The sequence below is a fragment of the Cetorhinus maximus genome, chromosome 1 (assembly GCF_964194155.1).
Source record: "Cetorhinus maximus chromosome 1, sCetMax3.hap1.1, whole genome shotgun sequence".
Taxonomy (NCBI): Eukaryota; Metazoa; Chordata; class Chondrichthyes; order Lamniformes; family Cetorhinidae; genus Cetorhinus; species Cetorhinus maximus.
Window position 1 is genome coordinate 109,323,657 of NC_135879.1, and position 23,493 is coordinate 109,347,149.

At 40.4% G+C, this 23,493-nt stretch overlaps 1 protein-coding gene across 1 annotated transcript in view; it reads left to right on the forward strand.

Annotated features, from left to right (window-relative positions):
* The window catches only part of ncapg (non-SMC condensin I complex, subunit G), an 82,946-nt gene extending 59,732 nt beyond the window's left edge, over positions 1 to 23,214 (forward strand). The window contains exons 15-22 of the mRNA XM_078545393.1: positions 854 to 1,093; positions 3,284 to 3,465; positions 6,135 to 6,309; positions 10,844 to 11,011; positions 11,969 to 12,095; positions 19,861 to 19,968; positions 20,231 to 20,312; positions 21,893 to 23,214. Coding sequence (XP_078401519.1) covers positions 854 to 1,093; positions 3,284 to 3,465; positions 6,135 to 6,309; positions 10,844 to 11,011; positions 11,969 to 12,095; positions 19,861 to 19,968; positions 20,231 to 20,312; positions 21,893 to 22,019 — 1,209 coding nt within the window. The 3' untranslated portion in view covers positions 22,020 to 23,214. The remainder of the gene's footprint in view (positions 1 to 853; positions 1,094 to 3,283; positions 3,466 to 6,134; positions 6,310 to 10,843; positions 11,012 to 11,968; positions 12,096 to 19,860; positions 19,969 to 20,230; positions 20,313 to 21,892) is intronic.
* Positions 23,215 to 23,493: the final 279 nt, after the last annotated feature.

Here is a 23,493-nt window from a genome sequence, read left to right on the forward strand (position 1 = left end):
TGGGAAGTATTTGGGATGTTTATAAATAAGATACACAAACCATTTCAAAAAACATAATCTTATTAAGTGGTCATTAACTGTCAAGATAAACAAATTCAGAGCCCCCTTGACAGCTGTGTCAACAACCCTTGCTGAGCTGAATCCATTAGGGTTTGGAGCTCAGACAAGCATTCATAATGGGATTCAATTGCAAGCTCAGCCACCTGTTAAAGCTTTAAAGGAATGGAACAGATGTCTGAGCTGTCATTTGATGAAAATATTAAATCACAGAGGGCTAGTTAAATCTAAATATCACCACTCTTCAATTCAGAAGAGCACTTTATCCTTTCAATAGTGTACCCTAATGCATTTGAACACTTCTCCACTTTCACAATGCTGGAGAATTTAATGGTCACTTGTCTTATAAGAACGTAGCCCTATCATCAATCACTAAATTAAAAACATGTTTAGCTTATCATACAATAGCGTTAAATTATGGTATGTGAAATGGTTGACATCTTTTGAACCGTTCCCTAGTCCAGAGTAGGATTCTCCTATGGTTCATGACACCCCTGAGCTGATGTAAACCATGTTGCCTGCAGAAGCCGGCCCAACTCCATCAAAAATGTCGGGGTTCTAAAATGTCCACCTGGCAATGGAGCCAGCAAGGTCGAGAATGCTGGTGTGAGGGCTCACAACCTGCCCTGTTTCACGTGCTGCTAAAAGTTTCCAGCGATGTAAATAGGGATGGAAATTCCAGAATCCGGTCCTGCCTCTTTCTACTCACCCGATGTGGGTTTGCTGCATGTTGGGACAGGACAATCCGTCCAAATGATCTGAACAAATAATGATGTACCTTTCCTTTGTTTTATAGATTGCTCAACTTGATATGGTCAATGTGAAAATCAGTGCATTGCGGGCAATATTTGACATTCTGCAGGTGTTTGGGATTGAGGCTTTTAAACCCAGTCCTCATAAATCCCAGGAAATACAAAATGAAGAATTGGAGAGTGAGCTTGAGAAATCAAAAGATGAGGAACTAAAGGAGCCTGTTCTGGAAACTGACACAGTCAACAGTATCCTTACACTGCTGTTGGGATACTTAGACAATGAGGTATGAATTACCAGTGGCTTTTTGAAGTGCTTTTGGTCACCTCTGTGTATTTGGCATGGGATTGTCATAGTGGCAGGAGAGGTGGTGTGTTTCTAATCATGGTGGAGTGAAATTTTTTAATATGCATACTATTTTGTGGGTTGTGTATTTATATAATGGGTTGTCTTATGAGGAAATGTTGGACAGACTGGGTTTGTTTCCATTGGCGTTTAGAAGAGTGCGGGATGATTTGATTGAAGTATACGAGATCCTGAATGGTCTTGACAAGGTGGATGTCAAAAGGATATTTCCTCTGGTGGGTGAGTCCAGAACCAGGAGGCATTGTTTTAAAATTAGGGGTTGCCCTTTTAGGACAGAGCTGAGGAGAACTTTTTTCTCTGAGTTGTGCAACTTTGGAATTCTCTGCCTCAGAAGGTGGTGGAGGCAGGGTCATTGAATATTTTTAAGGCAGAGGTAGATAGGTTCTTGTTAGGCAAGAGAATCAAAGATTATCGGGGTTAAATGAGAACGTGGAAATCGATACACAAGAAGAGCAGCTTGATCTTATTGAATGGCAGAGCAGGCTCGAGGGGTCAAATGGTCGTCTACTGTTCCTATTTCTTATGTTCTTATACACATGCAAAATATAACTTCTATGTGCACTCCTTAACTGAGCCTCTTCTTGCTGTCACATTTTTGACACACCTTTTGTGTCTAAAAGCTTGGCTAAAATAGTGAGTTTTAAAGAAGGATCAGTGGTGGAGACAGAGAGGAATGCTTAGGAAGGGAGTTATAGAACGTGGCGCCTAGGTGGCCACCAGTGGTAGAATGAAGAAGGAGTGGCAGTGAGTGCTTAAAATACTAGAGTAAGAGGAATGAAGTGAAGTGTTTGGAGAAGGGGGTTGAGGGCTGAAGGATATTATAGAGATGGGATTTAAAACAGGATAAGAATGTTTAAATTGAAGAATTAAATTTAAGGGGCTGGGATAATGTAGGTCAGCAGAGACAGGGCAATAGGCGAGTGAGACTTAGCATGAGGTAGAATGTGTGAAGCAGTGTTGTACTGAAATTTGTGGAGAGTGAAGGAAGAAAGGTCTGCCAGGAGAGAATTGGAACAGTCAAGTTTCGTCGTCATCAGAGGATGACTTCTATATGGAGTGCAAGATTTGCTTTTCTTTCCTTCTCTGTTGCTGCTCTGCCTCATCGATAAGATGTTGGGACAAAAAAAGGGCGATGCAGCTTGATGGTGAAGTTGTTGACATTCTGAATGGGAGGAGCTTGCTACCAATCAATCATTAAGGTCAATGCTGCCATGCTTCAAAGAGAGCTTCAGATTGTCTTTGAAGCATTTTCTTTGTCCTCCCCTGAGTGTTAACCATTTGAGAGTTGAGAAAACAGGACCTGGCAGGTGAGAATCATCTGGACAGAGTCCAGTCCATCAAAGTTGATTTTGCAGGAGTTTTGCCTAAATGCATGTGGAGCTGGCTTCAAGAAGGATATTAATGTTTGATTGAAGATCCTCCCATTGAATCCAGAGGATGTGACAGAGGCATTGTTGATGAAACTCCTCTAGTGCTCTTTTGTGTCAGTGATGTGTCCAGATCTCACTGCATTACAGGAGTGTGATGATGGCTATTGTTCTGTTCACCTGGACTTTTGTTGACTTGGAAGTCTTTGTCGTCGAACACTTGCTGCAATAGTTTGTATAAGGTTGAGCTGGCGCAGCTGATCCAGTGTTGGATCTCATTGGTGGCTTTTTGAGAGAGATGGCTGCCAAGGTATGGGAAGCACCTATTTCAGCCTTTCCTTCAATCTATATGGGAGGTAGAATATTTGGTTGTTCAGGTGTGGGTTGATATGGTATAGATCTTCATACATCCAACTCAATTCCAGAGCAGAGAGGGATCAAATAAAGTCAGCTGTACTCGACTCACCTGCCCAGACCATTGGGTAGCATCATTGCCACCAGGACTGGCTCGACAAATATGACGCTCAAATATGTGACCTGAAACAGGAATTCTGAACTTCATTGCCTGGCAGAACAACCCAAGGTCACAACTCAAAAAGGCAGCATTGCTCCTCCCCTTCCCTACTCTTCTCTCCTGTATACCCTCTCTGCCTTTCTCTGGCAAATCCCCCCTCATTTGCCTCTTGTCCCCTCTCCCTAGTGTTTATAATTTTTATATGCTAATAAAATTTACTTATTTTCAGATAATGGACCTCAGGACCGTAGCTGCTGAAGGCCTTGCTAAACTGCTTTTTTCTGGAAGACTTTCTAGTCCCAAAATTCTTACCAGGCTTATTTTGTTATGGTACAATCCTGTGACTGAAGAGGACACTTTCCTTCGACATTGCCTAGGCGTTTTCTTTCCTCTGTATGCATTTATGAACAGGTTTGTACTTTATCTACTCTATAAGTTGAAAATGCAGGTTTTGCCATAGTTGACAAAGCTAAAAGCCCCCACCTGAATGAATTCTGAACTTGGCATTATGCTGAACTTTCTTCTGTCACCCATGCCTCGTGCTCACTGCTTTGGTCAGGAATCTTCCTCCCCCGCACAGTGGACCCTTTCTCTCAACTTCACTTTTCTCATTCTACCTGGTCTTCTCTTTCTGGCCTCTTACCCTCCTCTAGATAGATTTCTCATTTGGAACTGTCAGTGTGGCATCACCTGTCTCAATTTGTCTACTCGCCTCATTCACTCAACCTAACTCTACTTGAACTTGCAGCACGCTATTCTTTTTGGTCCAACCCTAAAATTGTCATTAAACCTGTTGACAAGGGCAATGCCATTGTTTGGTGAACTGATTGCTACCTCATGGAGGCTGAACGCTAATCTCCAACACCACCACCTCTACCTGCTCTACCACTGAATGTCAACTCGTCATTTTCGCTGCTCCCAATGTGGCCCCCTCTACAATGGAGAGACCAAATGCAGACTTGGTGACCGCTTTGCGGAATATCTTTGGTTTGTCCGCAAGCATGACCCAGACCTTCCTGTCGCTTGTCATTTCAACACACCATCCTGCCCTCATGCCCACATGTCCGTCCTTGGCCTGCTGCAATGTTCCAGTGAAGCCCAACGCAAACTGGAGGAACAGCACCTCATTTTCTCATTAGGCATTTTACAGCCTTCCAGACTTAAAATTGAGTTCAACAACTTCAGACCATGAACACTCTCCTCCATCCTCACCCCTTTTTTTTATCCCCTTTTTTCAATATTATTTTTTATTTTTAATCCACTTATTTTTATTTATTTTCATTTTTATTCATTGTTTTATCTCTGCCTTTTACCCTATTTTTGATTCCCCCCCACACCATTCCCTCCCCCCACCCCACCCCCACAAGAGCCATCTGTCATTTGTTCATGTTGTTCTTTCCAGAGTGCTTACCCTTGCCCTGCTATTAACACATTCTGCTTTTTTACCTTAATGCCACCATCAGCACCTCCTTTAGCCAATACCATTACCATTAACACCCCTTTGTCCTTTCGTTCATGACATCTTTGTCAATCTCTCCTTTGCCCCCACCTATCGCTGGCCTTCTATCTGGCTTCACCTGCTCTACCCCCCTTAAACAGTATAAATTTCATCATATTTTTACTCCTCTTTAGCTCTGAAGAAGAGTCATACGGACTTGAAACGTTAACTCTGATTTTCTCTCCACAGATGCTGTTAGACCTGCTGAGTTTTTCCAGCATTTTCTATTTTTGTTTCTTCATTTTCCAAACTGTCTCTGAGCTCATCTCCTCTGGCGATCTTCCCTGCCACCACTTACAATTCCTCCCATCCCCCTCCTGCCTTCACCCTCTTAGTCCCTCAACCACAAAAAGCCCACTCCTACCTCCATCCCAAGATCCTCAAACAGGAATGCACTGGCAGGCCTTCACATGGCCCATTTTTACTGTTCCCTTCCCTTCTTCAACTTTTCTTTCTACGTTTCTGGCAATAGGCTGTCGAACAATGTCTACTTATAAGCCCACCGACTACCCGATTGGTCTTCATCCACCTGCTTTCTGTAAGGAATCTTTTCCATTCCCCCAATTTCTTCACCTCTGTTGCATTTGTTCTGACAATGCCACCTTTGACACCAATGCTTCCAATATGTCTGTCTTTTCCCTCACCTGAGAATTTTCCTCCACTGTGGTTGACAGGGTCCTCAACAGTGTCCATCTCACTTTGCACATGTCTATTCTCACCTCTTACCCTTATTACTAGAGCAATAATAGAGTTCCCCTTGTCTTCACCTTCACCAGTGCCTCCACATTCAACACATCATCTTCCATCATTTCTTAGCGGGATGCCACCACCATACACCTCTTCCTCCCCCCTGTCAGCATTCCAAATGAACTTTCCCTCTGTGACACTCTGGTCCATTCTTCTATTACCTCCACTCTTCTAGCACCCCCAACACCTGCTCGCCTTACCACAGCATCTTCTCATGCAAGCACAGGAGATGCAACGCCTGCTACTTCATTTCCACCCCTCCCACTATCCAAGGCCCCGTACACTCCTTCCAAATAAAACGTCCATTTAAAGCTACTTCTTCTAAAGTTATTATACTGTATTCGTTCCTAACAATAAGAGACCAAATACAGATCATTTTGCTGAATACCTCTGTTCATTTCACAAGCATGACTGTAAGATTCTGGTTGGTTGCTGTATTTTAATTTTTTGTCTACTTCCACTGTTACCATTCTGTACCCTGCCTCTTACATTATCCCAGTGAAGCTCAAGGAACAGCCACCTCACCTTTCAATTAGACACTTTACAATTTTCTTGACTTGACATTGAGTTCAATAATTTCAGATGATATCCACAGCTCCCATTTTTTTCAGACAGCAGCTTCTGATAATGATTCTGCTGTTCATTTAATCATTTTTGCCTTCCACCCTTTTATAAACCTCCTTTGTTATTTCCTCGCAGCTTCTACCCTTTCCCTGCCTCGAAAAACCTGTTTGCTTAAAACCTGTTGAAAGTAATGATGATTGAGAAAACAAGTGTTGTTGAACAAACAAAATTGAATTGATGTTTAATATTGTGCAAAACCTCTCTCTCATAGGAGAAATCAAGAATGTTTTCAGGAAGCGTTCCTGCCTACTTTGAGGACCCTGTTCTATGCACCAGCTTCTTCTCCTTTAGCTGAAGTTAATGCACTTAATGTAGCAGAGCTTTTCGTGGATTTGACCCGAGCCAGTGAAGTTAATCACCAAAACAAACAGATACAGGACTATCAGGTATGCACACCAAATTTTATGTAGATTGGGCAATTCTTCCAAACAAAATAGTACTTGCTTTACTTAAAGGAAAATGTATTTCTATTCCTCCATTCCTGAACAATTTGTGGTTTTGATCATGAGTTACATTTGCTGTAGTTTGTAGTGAATCTGTTTAAATAGACTCTGTTTGCTGAGTATATAAACTCTACTGTAAATCCTACCCTGCCTCCAACACAGTGGTGTCAAAATTAACAGGTCTGCATTAATATAACAGGAAAAGCACTCCAGAGAGTGGGAAAAAGTGAAACAAAAAGACAGCTAGAATTCTGAATTGTTTTGGTATTTTGATATGAAAACTCTTTAAAGTACCAGACTAAGTACTGAGTGTACTTAATTTGAATTGTTGCTATTTTATCTATTGATTTATTTTTGTGTGTTTATAATTTAGTGTGTCTCAAATTTGAGCATTGAATTACAGGTTTGCAGGTGGAGTGTTCTGCCCCTCACAAAGATCATGTGTGCATAATGGTAATCTGTAATATTCCATATATTCTGTAGCAATGAATGGTAAATTGTTAGCCTTGAGGGGCAGTACATTCTTTCTATACATCAGGTCAGAGGAAACACAGGCACGCTTTTAACAAGTGTTGAAGAGCACGTAATATAATTCCTGTCATTAGGAAATTGGAAACATATTCAAATTTGAGAATTTTGGATTTGTGGTGAATTGACTTTCTATTAATTCCACTTAGAGCTTGTAACTTTTCAGTCTGTAACTTCTGTTCTCAGAATGTGGGCAGTACTGACAAGGCTATGTTAACTGTCCTTATTTGCTAAAGCAGTTGTTTGTGTAGCTGAATGGTTTGCACTTCAAGAGGCCATTAAAACTCAACCACATAATGTGGACTGGTTGCATGTGGGCCTCGGGTTCCTTTACATGAATGATACTAGTGAAACAGTTGGGTTTTTAACAAGATTCCAGCAGCTTTCTGATACCAAGACACACACCAGCAGAATTATTGAACTCAATCGCACAGCTTCCAATGTTGGGATTTGAACTCAGTCGGGACTGTTAGTCCAATACCTTAACCGTTACTATTTCCATTATGTGTTTGCTTACAGAAGTTGTTCGTATGTACAGTGGAATGACTTAATATTATTGTCTAAAGTTTTTATAAGAGTTGTTTTGGGTATAATTTAGGTTTAAGTGTCTCGTCAAAGTTAATTAAAATAGGATGCTAATGTTTTCTTTCTCCTCTTAAAAATCATCTATATTTAATGAGAGACTTTTACTGTAATGCTTATGGTTAGTGCCGTTATAGGACACTCTTGTAAAGATGAGTTATTGCAACTTTAGAAAAAATCTGTTCTAATATGTATTAGAAATTTGGTCTGCCCATATTGCAAAATAAACAATTGAGATTGCCAAAGCAGGTTTGGACAGTGCTCTCTCTCTCTCTCTTTCTCTCTCTCAGCAGTAGCCTTATCCTCTGTGTTGAATGTAATTTGTATTTGATGTTCTGGAGTTAGGCTTGCCATCAGGGTTTGACTTGTAGCTTTTGGTCACTAGCTGTAAATCAATAATGCTTCTGAATCTTCTTTTGGTTCTCTCTTACTTTCCATATTGTTTTGGTTTTTATGATGCATATTTTAGGATGTAACTTTTGTTTATTTTATTATTGGGGATTTTGTTACCTTTCGCTCCTTTAATAGTTGCTGGATTAATCATTGTAATTTTTGACATGTTTCTAACTTCTAGAGTTTGAGAGGCTTAGGTTGTGTTTTTTGCAGTGTGCACTCATTGTATCGTATATGTCTTGTCCTGTTTCCTATACTGCTGCACACAATTATAATCAAACCTTGAAACAATGTGCCTCTTTAAATAAATAAAATCAAATAACTGGACAAGTTGCATCCTAAGTCAGTGACAAGAGGATTACATTTCTGTCATACAATACTGAGTCTCTAAACCCCTTGACAAAGAACAAGCTATAAATAAAAGCAAAAAACAGCAGATGCTGGAAATCGAAAACAAAAATAAAAATACCTGGAAAATCTCAGCAGGTCTGACAGCATCTGCGGCGAGGAATACAGTTAACGTTTCGAGTTCGTATGACTTTTCAACAGAACTAAGGAAAAATAGAAAAGAGGTTAAATATAATGCAATGTTCCAGTGAAGCTCAACGCAAACTGGAGGAACAGCACCTCATCTTCCGACTAGGCACTTTACAGCCTTCCGGACTGAATATTGCATTCAACAATTTTAGATCATGAACTCTCTCTTCCATCCCCACCCCCTTTCCGATCCCCCTTTTTTCCAATAATTTTTATGGAGATTTTTCTTTTCCCACCTATTTCCATTATTTTAAAATATATTTCCATCCATTGTTTTATCTCTGCCTTTTAGCCTATTTCGATCCCTTCCCCCCACCCCACCCCCACTAGGGCTATCTGTACCTTGCTCATCCTGCTTTCTACCCTTAATGTCACCTATTAGCACATTCCTTAGATAATATCGCCACCTCAACACCTCTTTGTCCTTTTGTCTATGACATCTTTTGGCAATCTCCGCCTATTGCTGGCCCTCTATCCAGCTCTACTTGTCCCCCCCCCCCCCTTAAACCAGCTTATATTTCACCTCTTTTCTATATTTCCTTAGTTCTGTTGAAGAGTCATACGGACTCGAAATGTTAACTGTGTTCCTCTCCGCAGATGCTGTCAGACCTGCTGAGTTTTTCAAGCTATAAATAAACTTGGTTTAATCTGTTTGACTCATGTCAATATGTGAAGATATAAAAGAAATAATGTTTAGCAAATTATGCAATTGTTTCAGGGAATGAGGAAATATATGTTGCTGTCAAACTACTCTACTTGCTTTTGTGTTTTTCTATTTAAAACCAAGGTTCTTTTTCGTGAACACTTGGTAATGGGAATATTGCTTCAGGAGTAGGGAACAACAAAGATGACACCAAAGTTTAAAAATAATTCTAATAAAGTGCTTTGCATGGCAGCCAATGAGCCTGACACCCGAGGTAGGAAACATATATTAGAGGACATCCTGAAGGAGACTCTGCGCCTTTTGTGGAAGAGTGGTCATGTTTAACAAACCTATTGATCCTCTCTCTGAGCACCTCCGTCTTGTTAGCAGTGTGCAAGTGTAGTGAAGAGCCCAAAGAAATTCTTCAATATAGAGGACTGGATCATTGGGATATTGACAGAAGAGTAGAGCTTGTAGTGGGAGCTGAAGTTGTTGGCTTCAGTCTTCCCAATGTTTATCTGGAGGAACAACACTCTGAAAACAAAGGGAGGGAGGAGTGGAGCTAGTTGTCAGGAGTGTATGTGAAGAAACTGATATTAGGGGCTGGATTTTCAAATGCTGGCAGAGTGTGGACCCAGTGCAGGCTCGATTTTAAAAATCGCAATCTTTGAAGTTGTCTTGGGATCTCAACGCCTCTCGGACAATCTGGAATTTTCAAAGTGCTGGCGGGGGGAGAGAACAGGGAACCTGCTTGCCTCCCAATTAACAGCCCATTAAGCTCCTGCAGGAGTGTGTTAATGGGCTGGGGAGATCGGCACCACAATTTTGAATGGTGATATGGTGTACCGAAACAGTCTGTTGCATGTTGTTACACACCTGTCAGGTTTGCTATGGGGCAAAGGAAAGGTTTTCATTAAAGGTTGAAAATTATCGGGCCCTTGAGTAACCTGTGCTGGAATGCACCCATTACTTCAGTTTGGCCCAGTCACCCACAGTCTCATGCATTTCGCCTGCTATCCCTTTGAGGAGCTGCCTGCTGTCTTTGGCAAGGAAGTGGCAGGCCTCCACATGGCTGCTGCCTGCCTTTGCTGTGGTGTCAAACAATTCCTACTTCCTGAAGGTGCTCGCTCGGTGCCATTAATTGGGCAGCATGTAGATGAGGAAGAGTAGAGGACCAAGGATACATTTTTGGAGGACCCTGAAGGTAATGATGAGAGCTTGGGGTTATTGCTGACCATAATTTGATAGATGAAAATGAGATTAAGGAAGAAAACCCCACTGAGCTGGACAACAGAAGAAAGGAGTTAGAAAAGAATGGTTGTGGTCAACAGTGTCATAAGCTGCAAACAGGGAGAGATAATGCCAATATCAGTACACTCTTGCATAAGTTTATGGATGGCAAGACCTTTTTTGTGAGTGTACACATATTCCTCCAGGATATGTGGAAAGGAATAGTTGAATCGATGTAGGGGCATCACGGGTGGAATAAACATATTGTTCACTACAGCAGGTGAAAATGTGAGAAAGTTGAACCACGTTGCTGTTGTGCATGTTCTATCAGCAGTTATTTTAACTACACAAGATTAAACGCAGGCACACAGATAATGTGGGAACCTAAAAGTAAATTTGGACTCACCACCATCACCACCTTGGAGGCAAATTAGGGACTGGCAATAAATACTGACCTTGCCAACAATGCCCACATCCCGTGAATGAATAAAAATAAATGGGGGACATGTGTATAACTCCTGTCTTTGTACCATTGCTACCCAAAATGTTGCTTTATTTGCATAGATGTTTACAGTGCATGACAGCCTGGCTGTGAAGATCTGCAATGAAATATTGAAGGATCCAGACTCACCAGACATCCGTATTTTGGTCAAAACTCTGGGATTGCTTGAACTTTCAATAGGAACGTCACCGTTCACAGAGGAGTTGTGTGTTCTCCTAGATGACATTAAGGTTATGTTAATGATCTTTTGCATGATTATAACCTGAAAGAATTGGATAGTTTGTCTTGGTATTCGCAGATTTTGTTTTGGAGTTTGATGAAATGTGATTCTGAATGAGTGAAGTATAGACTAGTAAAATTGCTCTTTTCTTTCTGTTTTGGTGTAAGAACTAGCCCAAATGTTCAATGAAGGAGAATAATTGACATTGCCATCCATTCTTAATCATAGTACTGGTAAATGCAAGCAGGAATTTTCTCCCTGTGATTGGAGAAAATCACTCAAGGATATTGCCTCTTTTAAGTTTTCACATTTCATGTTTGGTGAGCTTCCTTTAGTCTACTGACTTTCAAACCCTCATCCTGATGAGTTACCTTGTTCCTTTGCCTGTTTTGCAACACACAGTATTTGCTTGTCGTATTCCTTTAAATGAATATGTTGTGAAGTCTCCTAAAAGTGCTTTGACACCTGTTCCTTGGGAATATCTGCTCTGGGAAGATATTTTTATTTTAAAAAAATGAATTGGCTCTTCCCTTTAGCAACACTATTTTCTTTGTAGGGAAAGGGTAACATTTTCCTTGAAAGTACTCCCTCTTTTTCTCCTCCTGCCCACCTTCCAACAATGACCCTATTTAAAAATTAGTAAATATTAATCTGCAACTGCTAGGTGTCAATATTTCTGCTCATTTCCAATGTACTTTAAAAAACGTAGTAGCATTATCTATCCCATCTCACAATACTTACATGGAGACATTTTTATTTTCTAAACTTAAGCACATGTGTTTCAAAAAATAAAACTGTTATCGTTCAAGCATTATGTATGTATTGACTTTTGGTAAATGGACTATTTATTTTTGATATACTAGAATTAGAACTTTGTTTACATTTAGGATCTTTGAATAATGTGAAATTACATTTTGAATTTGTATCTTGAATACTTGTATGTTGATTGAACTGATCTCCTTTGTAGGAATTAAAAAACAAAGTAAATCAGCGAGTCATTGAGAAAATTATGATCCATTTAATTGGAGGATCAGGAGAAAATGAGAAGAGTAGACATGACACTGCAACAGAGAGAACAAATGAAAATGACAAAGGTATGGCCTACTTCACAAATAAAAATTCTTTATTGTTGCTGCATGGTAATGATATCACTTCCAACCTCCATATTTCCTTCCCATGCACCTCACAGCTATGATGATGCAATGAACATCTTAAGATGCATTAATTGCGTTAAGGCAACAAAATTTTAAGTTTCCACACTGCTTGGGTTGACTGTTCATGTTCAAGGATTGGAACTAGATGTCTAACTCAGAACCTCATTCCAAATGGTAAAGTTCAACAATTTAGAAAATTCCTTGTAAACCTATGTAACAAAGTGTCTTCATAATTTTGCTTGGAGAGTTGTGGCACTATAGGACATGGAAAGCTCAATGAAATTGTTTGCTTTGTTGATTGTGGTGATGGATGCCTGTGACAAGGTCACTGAAAGCTGTACCAAGGAAGTGACGAACCCGAAGCACAAGCATGGAGAAGCAGCTACTCAAATCTTCCAGGTATCACATGCATCACAATTTGGCTGTGACGCAGTTACAGTTGTGTCTGAACATGCAGACATCATTCTGTTGTACTATGGTTTTCAATGCCAAGATTCCATCAGAAATGAATGGAAGTAGCATAAAATGTATTGGCAACAGAAAGGATGTTGACAAAACGGAGGCAATAAAAACATTAATTTATGTTGCACCTTTGATGTAGAAAAACAATGATGTATGAGAAAATAGGTGCCAAGTTAAAGGTAGCAGACATTTACACCTTTCTAGTTGACATTCAGTCAGGTCAGTCTTGAGGTCTGCTACTGGTATCATTGTAACCTAGTACTACTGTCACAATGCTTGAGTTGTCGGCAACCAAACGGGCACCACAGTGAAAGGCAATGGAAAACCACCAATGAAAACAGCCAAAACGACTCTGGAAGGCATCAACACAAATAAACACCAACACCAACAGCGTAGACAAGAGCTATGAAAGTATCAGAAGAATATAAATGTGGAGTATACAAACAACGAATGGGAAAGGAAAGCTAGAGAACATAAAGCAAGAAATGGAAAAGCAGAAATTAAACATCCTAGGGTTATGTGAAGTACAGTGGACAGGAGAAGGCGACTTCAAGTGATGAAATGAGAATGATATACTCAGGAGGAGAAAAGCGGGAACAGGGAGTAGCATTAGTCCTAGATGAGGAAGGTGCTAACTGTGTGAGTAAAATGAAATGTGATTCAGATAGGCTGGTGCTAGATAAACTAAAGGAACAACCAGTGGACATTACCACCATTCAGCTATAGACGCCCACAAGAGAACATCCAGATGTGGAAGTTGATGAAATATGAGAGAATTGAAAAACTAATCAAACAGGAGAGTGGAAAAAGCTATGTGACTGTTATGGGAGATTGGAACAATATTGTTGGAGAAGGAAGAGATGACAAAGAAGTAGGATCCTACAGACTTGGATAAAGATATGAGTGAGGCCAAAAACTGGTAAATTTTTACAGAAGAATAGGACACTTAACAAATATATGGTTTAGGCATCATAAAAGATGATGATATACATGGAAAATGTTTGGCGATACAGGAAGATTTCAGCTGGACTGTATAATGGTGAGGCAAAGATACAGGAATAGTGTTAAGAACTCAAAAGTTAAACTGGGAGCTGGGGCAGATTTGAATCATAATCTTGTGAAAATGGAAACAGTATTCCAATTGAAGAAGACCCAAGGTAGAATATGCAGAAAACGGTGGAATCTAGAGAGACTGAAAGTTGTAAATGAAGTAAACAAAGCACTAGCTAGAAAAGATAAGGATACCAATACCAATGAGCAATGGAAACAGATTAAAGACTCTGTCAAGGAAGGAGGAGCAAATAGAAGAGGATTTTTATGAGAAAAAAAGATCAAGAAACCATGTGTTATGACTGCAGTGTTGCAAAAGATGCAAGAATGGAGAATATTGAAGAATATTAATAAATGCTGGCCTAGCCAGCGAAGCCCACATCCCGTGAATGAATAAAAAAAAACTTGTGTGCCACAAATGTTACTTGCCACTGTCAGCCCAAGCCTGGATTTTGTCCAGGTCTTGCTGCATTTGGAATGGACTGCTTCAGTTTCTGAGTCGTCGGTGAATGGTGCTGAACATTGTGCAATTATCAGTGAACATCTCCACTTCTGACCTTATGATGGAAGGAAGGTCATTGATGAAGCAACTGAAGATGGTTGGGCCGAGGACACTCCCCTGAGGGACTCCTGCAGTGATGTCCTGGAACTGAGATGATTGATCCCCAGCAACCACATCCATCTCCCTTTGTGCTCAGTATGACTCCAACAAGCAGAGAGTTTCCCCCCCCTGATTTCGATTGACTCCAGTTTTGCTAGTGCTTCTTGATGCCACACTCAGTCAAATGTGGCCTTAATGTCAAGGGCTGTCACTCTCACCTCACCTCGGCAGTTCAGTTCTTATGTCCATGTTTGAACCAAGGCTGTAATGAGGTCAGGAGCTGAGTGACCCTGGCGGAACCCAAACTGGGTGTCAGTGAGCAGGTTATTGCTAAGCAAGTGCCACTTGATAGCACTGTTGATGACCCCTTCCATTACTTTAATGATGATGGAGAGTTGACTGATGGGGCGTTAATTAGATGGGTTGGATTTGTCCTTTTTTGTGTACAGGGCATATTTGGGCAATTTACAACATGGCCAGGTTGTTGCCAGTGTTGTAGCTGTATTCAAACAGCTTGGCTAGGGGCATGGCAAGTTCTGGAGCGTAAGTCTTCACTGCTATTGCCGGAATATTGTCACGGCCCATAGCCTTTCCATATCCAGTAGTTTCTTCAGCCGTTTCTTGATATAATGTGGAGTGAATCAAATTGGCTGAAGACTGGCATCTGTAATGCTGGGGATTTCTGGAGGTGGACGAGATGGATCATCCACTCGGCACTTCTGGCTGAAGACTATAGCCAATACTTCAGTCTTATGTTTTGCACTGATGTGGATCATCATTGAGGATGGGGATATTTGTGGAGCTCCCACCTCTAGTGAGTTGTTTAATCATCCACCATCATTCACAACTGAATGTGGCAGGACTTCAGAGCTTGGATTTGGTCCATTGGTTGTGGAATCGCTCAGCTCTATCACTTACTGCTTATGCTGTTTGGCACACAAGTAGTCTTGTTTTGTAGCTTCACCAGGTTAACACCCCATTTTTAGGTATGCCTGGTGCTGCTCCTGGCATGCCCTCCTGCACTCATCATTGAACCAGCTTTGATCCCCTGGCTTGATGGTAATGGTAGAATTGTGGATATGCCGGGCCATGAGGTTTCAGTTTGTGTTTGAGTACAGTTCTGCTGCTGATGATGGCCCACAGCGCCTCTTGGTTGCCCAGTCTTGAGTTGCTAGATCTGTTCAAATACTATCCCATTTAGCACGGTTATGTGCCACAAAACACAATGGAGGGTATCCTCAATGTGAAGCTGGGACTTCGTCTCCACAACACCTATGCGGTGGTCACTCCTACCAATACTGTCATGGACAGATGCATCTTTGGCAGGCAGGTTGGTGAGGATGAGTTCAAGTCTGTTTTTCCCTCTTGTTGGTTCCCTCACCGCGTGCCACAGACCCAGTCTCCCAGCTATGTCCTTTAGGGCTCGGTCTGTAGTGGTGCTACTGAGTCACCCTTAGTGATGGACATTGAAGTCCCCCACCCAGAGTACATTCTGTGCCCTTGTCACCCTCAGTGTTTCCTCCAAGTGGTGTTCAAATGGTGGAGTACTGACTCATCATATGAGGGAGGGGTGGGGGGGCCGGGGAGGACGTGTATGTTTGAGCTGGTACGATGAGACTTCAAGGGGTCCGAAGTCGATGTTGAGGGCTCCCAGGGCACTTCCTCCCGAATGTATGCCACTGTGCCGCCACCTTTGATCGGTATGTACTGCCAGTGGGACAGGACATACCCAGGGATGGTGGAATCTGGAACATTATCTGTAAGGTATGATTCCATGAGGATGACCAATGTCAGGCTGTTGCTTGACTAGTCTGTGAGACAGCTCTCCTGATTTTGGCACAAGCCCCCAGATGTTAGTAAGGAGGACTTTGCAGGGGCTGAGTTTGCTGTTGTTGTTTCCAGTGCCTAGGTCAATGCTGGGTGGTTCCATTCTTTTTAGTCTTTTTAGCAGTTTGATACAACTGAGTGGCTTGCTAGGCCATTTCAGAGGACGTTTAGGAGTCAACCAGCAATTGTGGGTCTGGAGTGACATGTAGGCCAGACCAGGTAAGGATGGCAGATTTCCTTCCCTAACAGGCATTAGTGATCCAGATGGGCTTTTATGACAATTGACAGTGGTTTCATGGTTATCATGAGACTTTTAATCAGACCACCATCTGCCATAGTGAGATTCGAATCCAGGTCCCAAGAGCATTACTTTGGATTACCAGCCCAGTGATCATATCACCATGCCACAGTCTCCCCTCTTTTTTAATTGAAATATTTAAAATGATTAAGAGCCTAAACTGTATCTGGATTGATTGAATTAAATAGGTTAGGGAAAATTAGGTATCATGCATCTTAACCGTTTTAGCATAAAAATAGCTTAGATGTCAGGATTTTTTTTTGGCAAACAGAGATTTATTGACATTTGGAATGAGTTGGCTCACATGTCGAGTGCAGATTGGCTACAGCAGTTCAAGAAGGAGCTGGTTGGGTTTCTTGCAATAGCTAATTCATTACCTGCAAAAGGTATATACCTCATGTTCATTGTGATAACATTTTGATTGCCTTCAAGGTCAGACAGGAATTGCCCAGAAATTTTTTAATGAGTTGGCTTAGTGTTTTTATTTGCCTTTCCCGGAAGATTACATGTCTGCAGCTGGGAAAGAACACTGCATTGTGACTGGAAAAGGCTTACGGGACCAGTTAATCGACTTCTGTTCATCATTTCATTGGTTCACATACAAGACAAATGGGATCTTTTTTGATTTAGTGCCTTTTTTAACAGGCACAGTTTTCCAATCTGCTGATGCCTTCCTCATTTCCAGTAGCACCAATACAAGGACTACTCATGGTCTTTGCTATTCCTTTTGTTTTCAGAGGATGGGTCCCTATGAATGAACGTATGTCACTTCTGGCAAGCATAAAGGTGCCACGTTATGAGCTCGACTAATTGTCTTAAATTAGTTGTTAGTATTACTATTAGTGCACCCAGGATTGTTTGGCAAATGTTGTCAAATTGCCGAATCACACCTAACAGTTGACGTTTTGCTTTGGATTTACAAGCATGGGCTGGTTCAGTACGGTCTGTACTATGCCTATTATGAACAACCGAAAGAACGTGCTGTTTGATTCGATCAGCTAATTGTTGGGTTGTACAGCCTACATATCTGGCATACCACCCACTTAAATTCATACGCAATGTTGCTCAATTCTGTGGGAGGCAGAATGTCTTTCTGCAATATGGACAAGCCTTGCACCTTTTTTGAATTACCTGGAGCTTGAGCCTATTGTTCCCTGTTGCTTTCTCCATGGCAATGCCTCGGCCAATCAGAGTCGACATACCAACTAATCCCATGTTTTGATCAAGCCTAATCCCCTTCTCTTTACCATAGTCACATAAATATAACACACAATTTAAATGTATCTATAATAACAGTATCGTTTATTTTCTTTTTGGTTTGCATATTGTCATTACCAGATTTCGCTCTTGTTGTTATACAGTGTCATACTTCCTCTTAGCGCCATAATTGCTGTTGCAAAATCTTGTCAAATGTTCTTTGAAACTTGATTACACTTGTTTCACAATTAGCAGCCATGCTTTCAGTCACCTATGCTCTAAACTCTGGCATTCCCCCCTAATCTTCTCCGTATAAATATATAAACTGGGAACAGGAGTAGGCCACTTGGCCCCTCGAGCCTGCCCGCCATTCAATAAGATCATGGCTGATCGGATTGTAACCTTAACTCCATATTCCTGCCTACCCCCGATAACCATTCACCCTTTGCTTACCAAGAATATATCTACTCTGCCTTTAAAAATATTTAAAGACTGCTTCTACCTCTCTCTCCTCCTTTAAGATGCTCCTTAAGACATACCTCTTCATTTATCCTAATATCTCCTTTTGTGGCTGTGTCAAATTTTGTTTGTTAATGCTTCTGTGATGCAGGAGGTGGTGGCAAAGTGGTATTGTCACTGGACCAGTATTTCAGAGACCCAGGGTAATGCTCTGGGGACCTGGGTTCAAATCCCACCACAGCAGATGGTGAAATTTGAATTCAATAAAAAATCTGGAATTAAAAGTCTAATCATTATAAAACCATTGCCAATTGTTGTAAAAACCCAACTGGTTCACTAATGTCCTTTAGGGAAGGAAATCTGCTGGCCTACATGTGACTCCAGCAATGTGGTTGACTTTCAAAAAATGCCCTCTGAACAAGGGCAATAAGGGATGGGCAATAAATGCCCACATCCCATGAAAGAAAAAAAAAAACCATGGGATATTATAACGCTAAAAGGTTCCTATTTCGGTAATTCCTGTTTCCTATTTTGGTAATTATTAAATTATATTGCTTTCTTTGCCTTTTCTCAACATTTAGCCCTCCTATGCTCTCCATTGGCTCAGCATGCAACAAGTGACTTCTGATACCGCCTCCACGTTGCTATTATTCCTGTGGGCTATGTTGGTGAATGTTATTTGGCTTTTTGACCCTGCAGGGCGAGTGGATAAACTCAGTTGTCCCTGATACACTTTTGCAGTAAACATGAGATTGCAATCAGGAATACCTTGCAAACTCAAGTTGCTGAAGCCAGTTGTAGCACTGCTTCTGCTGCCTTGACTAAGGTCAACTCACTCAGCACAGATGTGGAATCTGTGACCCACTTGGCCTGAGAGTCTCAGCTACTTTCTGGTAAACTCATTGAAGTATATGGGAGTCTCTCTCACAATTAATGTGGTTCCTTTATACTATTTAGCTCAATGGTCTGTCAAACCAGTCTTCCTTTTCACGCCACCATAGTAGCTTCAAAAATAAACGATTGTTTTGTAATATTCATGACGTTTATCCAACGTACACTCAATTTTCTTTAGAAATTGAAACACAAACTAAGTTTAAAAATAAAGGGGTGATTTTTTCCGGGAATGGAAGTTGTGCAGGCAGGGTTTGAGGCAGATGACAAACTCTTCAGATCTCCACAACATCGAAACATGGGAGATTGGTTTCTTATCCAAACCTGGCAGGAAGTGGTAGCTGACCAGTGTGTGGATGTGCTCTGTCGTCAGCAAGAGGCTGTCTCTTGAGACCCAAAGGAATAGTTTGTGGTATGTGGGTAAGTAATTAGGAGAGGGGTTGGAAAGAAAGAAGCCCAAGGCAGGAGAATAATGTTTTCTTAAGAGGTCTGGGGCAGTACTAAGTATGAAGGCAGCAAGATTGGTACTGGTAAATCGCTCATACCATTTAACTGCTCCATTACTGTGTTTCTGTTGTGTAAGCAGTTAAAATTGGCCCTCGTGTTCCTTGTGAAAATGCTACTTAATTTTCTAAATGATTTTGATATTTTGTTCATTTAAAAGTGTTATTGTTTATCAAGAAAAATCTATAATTTTATATGTTGAGAATCAGAAAGCATGAATGCGTCTTCTGCAAACTTAGAGACCAACTAATTCGATATCTTGCAAAATTTCACTTCTAGTCAATAACTGCTATTGAAAATATGTATAATTCTACATTGACGAGCAATTCACTTCTTTAAAAGAAGAATTTTTGAATGTTTACAGCATTGAAAGGATCAAAGGAGCTCTGTAAATATTGGGCCTTTTCTCTTTCCAGATGAAGATATATCCCAAATCACTGGGAATATAGATGTTTCAGATCAACAAAATAATGAAACAGTAAATGGTAAAGGAGGGAAAGAGATGAAGAAGACCAACAGAAAGGGTAATTTTGATTTATTCTGTGAAATGCCATGGATGTTAGAAGGCAGCAAGCCCCATGTAGGATTATTGAATCATACAGTACAGAAAGGGGTCATTCAGCCTTTTGATAAATGCAGAACTAAGTTAACAACTTTTTAGATTTTTTTAGATTCTATATTATTGGAATGTTGCAATGGAATTTTATGTTGGAGTGGATTTTATCTATCCAGATGTTGCCTTGTAACCACCTGAAGTGAGACTTGTGTATACTGTGCTCTCTTTAGAACAAGGAAAAGGTTTGTCAACTGCCAAGTCTGTAACCAAAAGCAGAAGGACTAGGAGAGCAGCACAATCCTCTGATGAAAGGCAAGTATAATATCAGTGGATTGTCTATCATAAGAATGATTTTACCATACATACTATCCATAAATACTGTAATTTGTGATCCCTCTGAAAGCAATTCAAACATTTCAGCCAGAAATGGAAATGACATTTCTTTCTGGGTTTGGTATTTCAAGCCCTCGTCCCACTCGCTCAAGAAATCCTGTAAGCATTAAATGTACAGTACACGTTAGGGAGCATGCTGTGAAAGAATTAACAAAGATTTGTCCAGATGTACACTGGAGCACAGGTCAGCACCTGACATTTAGGGAACATTCGAAATCTAATTCCTGTTCTGAGGTTCCATGTCCAAAAAAAAATGTTGGGAGCAGAGGTTATGATCTGAAATTGTTTTGAACTTGATACTTATGTAAAGTGCCTAATTGAAAGATGAGGTAAGGTTCCTTGAGCTTGCATTGAGCTTCACTGGAACATTGTTGGAGCCCGAGGACAGAGATGTCAGGTGGGGTGGAGAATTAAAACAGCAGGTAATTGGAAGCTCAGGATCACAGTGAATTGAGGTGTTCCAGAAAGCCGTTGCCCAATCTGTGTTTGTTCTCCCCAACGTAGAGGAGACCATATCGTGAGTGATCCCATTCTGAGCAGTGAATACATTATATTAAATTGAAAGAAGTACAAGTAAATTGCTATTTCACCTGGTAGGAGCGTTTGGAGCATTCAACAATGAGAGGAGGTAAAAGGGCAAGTGTTGCATCTTCTGTGCTTGCATGAATGGGAGTGGACATTTGGGGTAATTGAGGAGTGGACCAGGGTGTTGTGAAAAGAATAGTCCCTTTGGAATAGTGAAAAGGGGGAGAGAAGGGAAGATGTGTTGGTTGTGACATCTTGCTAGTGTTGGCTGAAATGATGGTGGATAATCCGTTGACTCTGGTGGCTGGCAGGGTGGAAGTTTAGGTAACAGAAAGATTATCATAAAGGAGCAGAGGAAGGGAAGAAATTTCCACCCTTCCCTTGCCTTCACATGATCCAACTCTGACTCTTCCCTGCCTCGACTGCTGTGTCTCCAGTTCTGGCAATAGGCTACGAACTAATATCCGCTATAAGCCCACTGACTCCCACTGCAATCTTGACTATACTTCTTCCTATCCCATGTCCTGTAAGGCCCCATCTCGGTTTCTCCATCTTTGTTGTATCTGTTCTACCAATATGCCTTCCTTTTTCCCTGGCCAAGGAATCCCCCCGCCCCACCCCCCCAACCTTGGTTGACAGGTGTCTCCACTATGTTCCATTTCACAGACCTCTGCGCTCACCCTTGCCCCTCCCTCCCAAAGAGCAACTTAAACATGTGTTCAGTACTAACCTCAATTACATTTATCCATGCATGCACTCAATTATTTTTGTTTTTATCCATCAGTGCAGGAGATGCATTAGGATTTTGGAAAATTAATTGCTGGCTGTATAATTCTTTTTTTATGAAGAAAATGGAAAATCCTGAGTTTTGTGCATAATCTTTCTCAAATAAGTGTAGTTGCTCATGTGTTGAAGTGCAATTAGTTTGCTGCTATTTAAACTTTATTTTAATTAATGTCATGATTTTATGTTAGTGATAGCCAAGACTTTGCAACTCCAGCGCCTTCAGTACCGACAAGACCTTCAAGAAGAGCAAAAACGGCAGCACTGGAGAAAACAAAAATGAATCTCTCTCGATTATTGAACAAGGGAGAAGATTAGTCCAAAAACTATATTTCAAATACTCGTACTATTACATTGTTTCCAAGAAGCACTATTGTGTGATTTCTCAATTCTCAGGTTTTGTGAGATTATAGTGTAAAACTGAGATGCTACTACATTTAGAAACATATTCTTTTTAGCTTTGTAGCTTACCATGAAAATATTTCTTGGAAGGCGTGAACATCTTTGTTATGCTGATGCAGATGTGTATCCTGAAGATGCTACTTATTTTATACCTTGAGCAGCAAGTTAAAATAATAATAGCAATAGATTCAGTAGCAATGTTGTGAAGTATATGCTTTAATTGATCTGGGAGCTATGATTACTGGATATGTTTGTGAATGTTTAGGCTGTGGATAATGGTGCATCCTAATGTATATTTTTAAAATAACATTACTTAACTAAGAAAAAAATCTTTCCATTGGATACCCATTAAAGGTATATTATTAATCTGAGCTATATTGGTTATTTATGACAACTTAATTTCTAGTTCTTACAACTGTTTGGGTGCTCCAGAACCAGGAAATTTCTGTGACATCAAACTCTGATATTAGGGCAGTAGGTCAGTTACGGCTTGTCTGGCCCCTACTTTTAAGGCCAATATTTTTCTTCCTTAAGTTCTTAAGGCTTCAATGAAAAATTCTGCTAAAACTACCAGAATATTGCCAGTTTAAAAAAAATAATTTAAAATAAATTCCTTACCACATAACTAGAAAACAGCCATGACAGTAAGTGACTTTATGATAGGTGATAAGCTTGATAATGTAATAGTGTCTGCAACTGGCAATTTTTTCTCAAAATGTTGTTACAAATTAACTTTCAACATTTTTCTTACTTACAATTGTAATGAGTTTTTGCGCTTTAATCTTTATTAGCATATGCAAAATTACAAAATGTTTTTGAGCCTTTTAAACACAACTTCCCTGTTCTATTGAAACAGGCTGTACCCCATGATCAAGTGGCACACATCATGTTTTATATAAGCCAGTCTAAACCATCATTTTATTCAGCAGTCATGCTGGGTGAAGGAATTCATGTGACGATTTTATTTCATCTCTTGTCAATTTAGTAGGAAGAAATGTCAAAAACTGATGCATTTTGTATTGTCCAAAAACATTTATTTAAGCTTATTTTAGGGAAGTAAAAATAGTAGTTTGTACTCTACAGCTCAATATTAAAGATGTATAATTGCCCTATCAAATCTTCAGACTTCTCATTTCCTTGAAGTCAACCTTCATGAAAACTCTCTTCTGACTGGAATAAAATGCCGATAAATGAGGAGCAGAACAACATCAAGTGTGATTAACTTGAGTATTGAAGTAACAGTGCTGTTTTCTCCTGTTGTAAACACTCAAAATATTGAGCTAAAACAGGGAGTAATGATTAGAGAAAGTTGAAGGACCCTTTTACATTACCCTTTCACAATAAAATGATATAACTTACAATTAGATAACTTCATTGTATGGTTGATAGC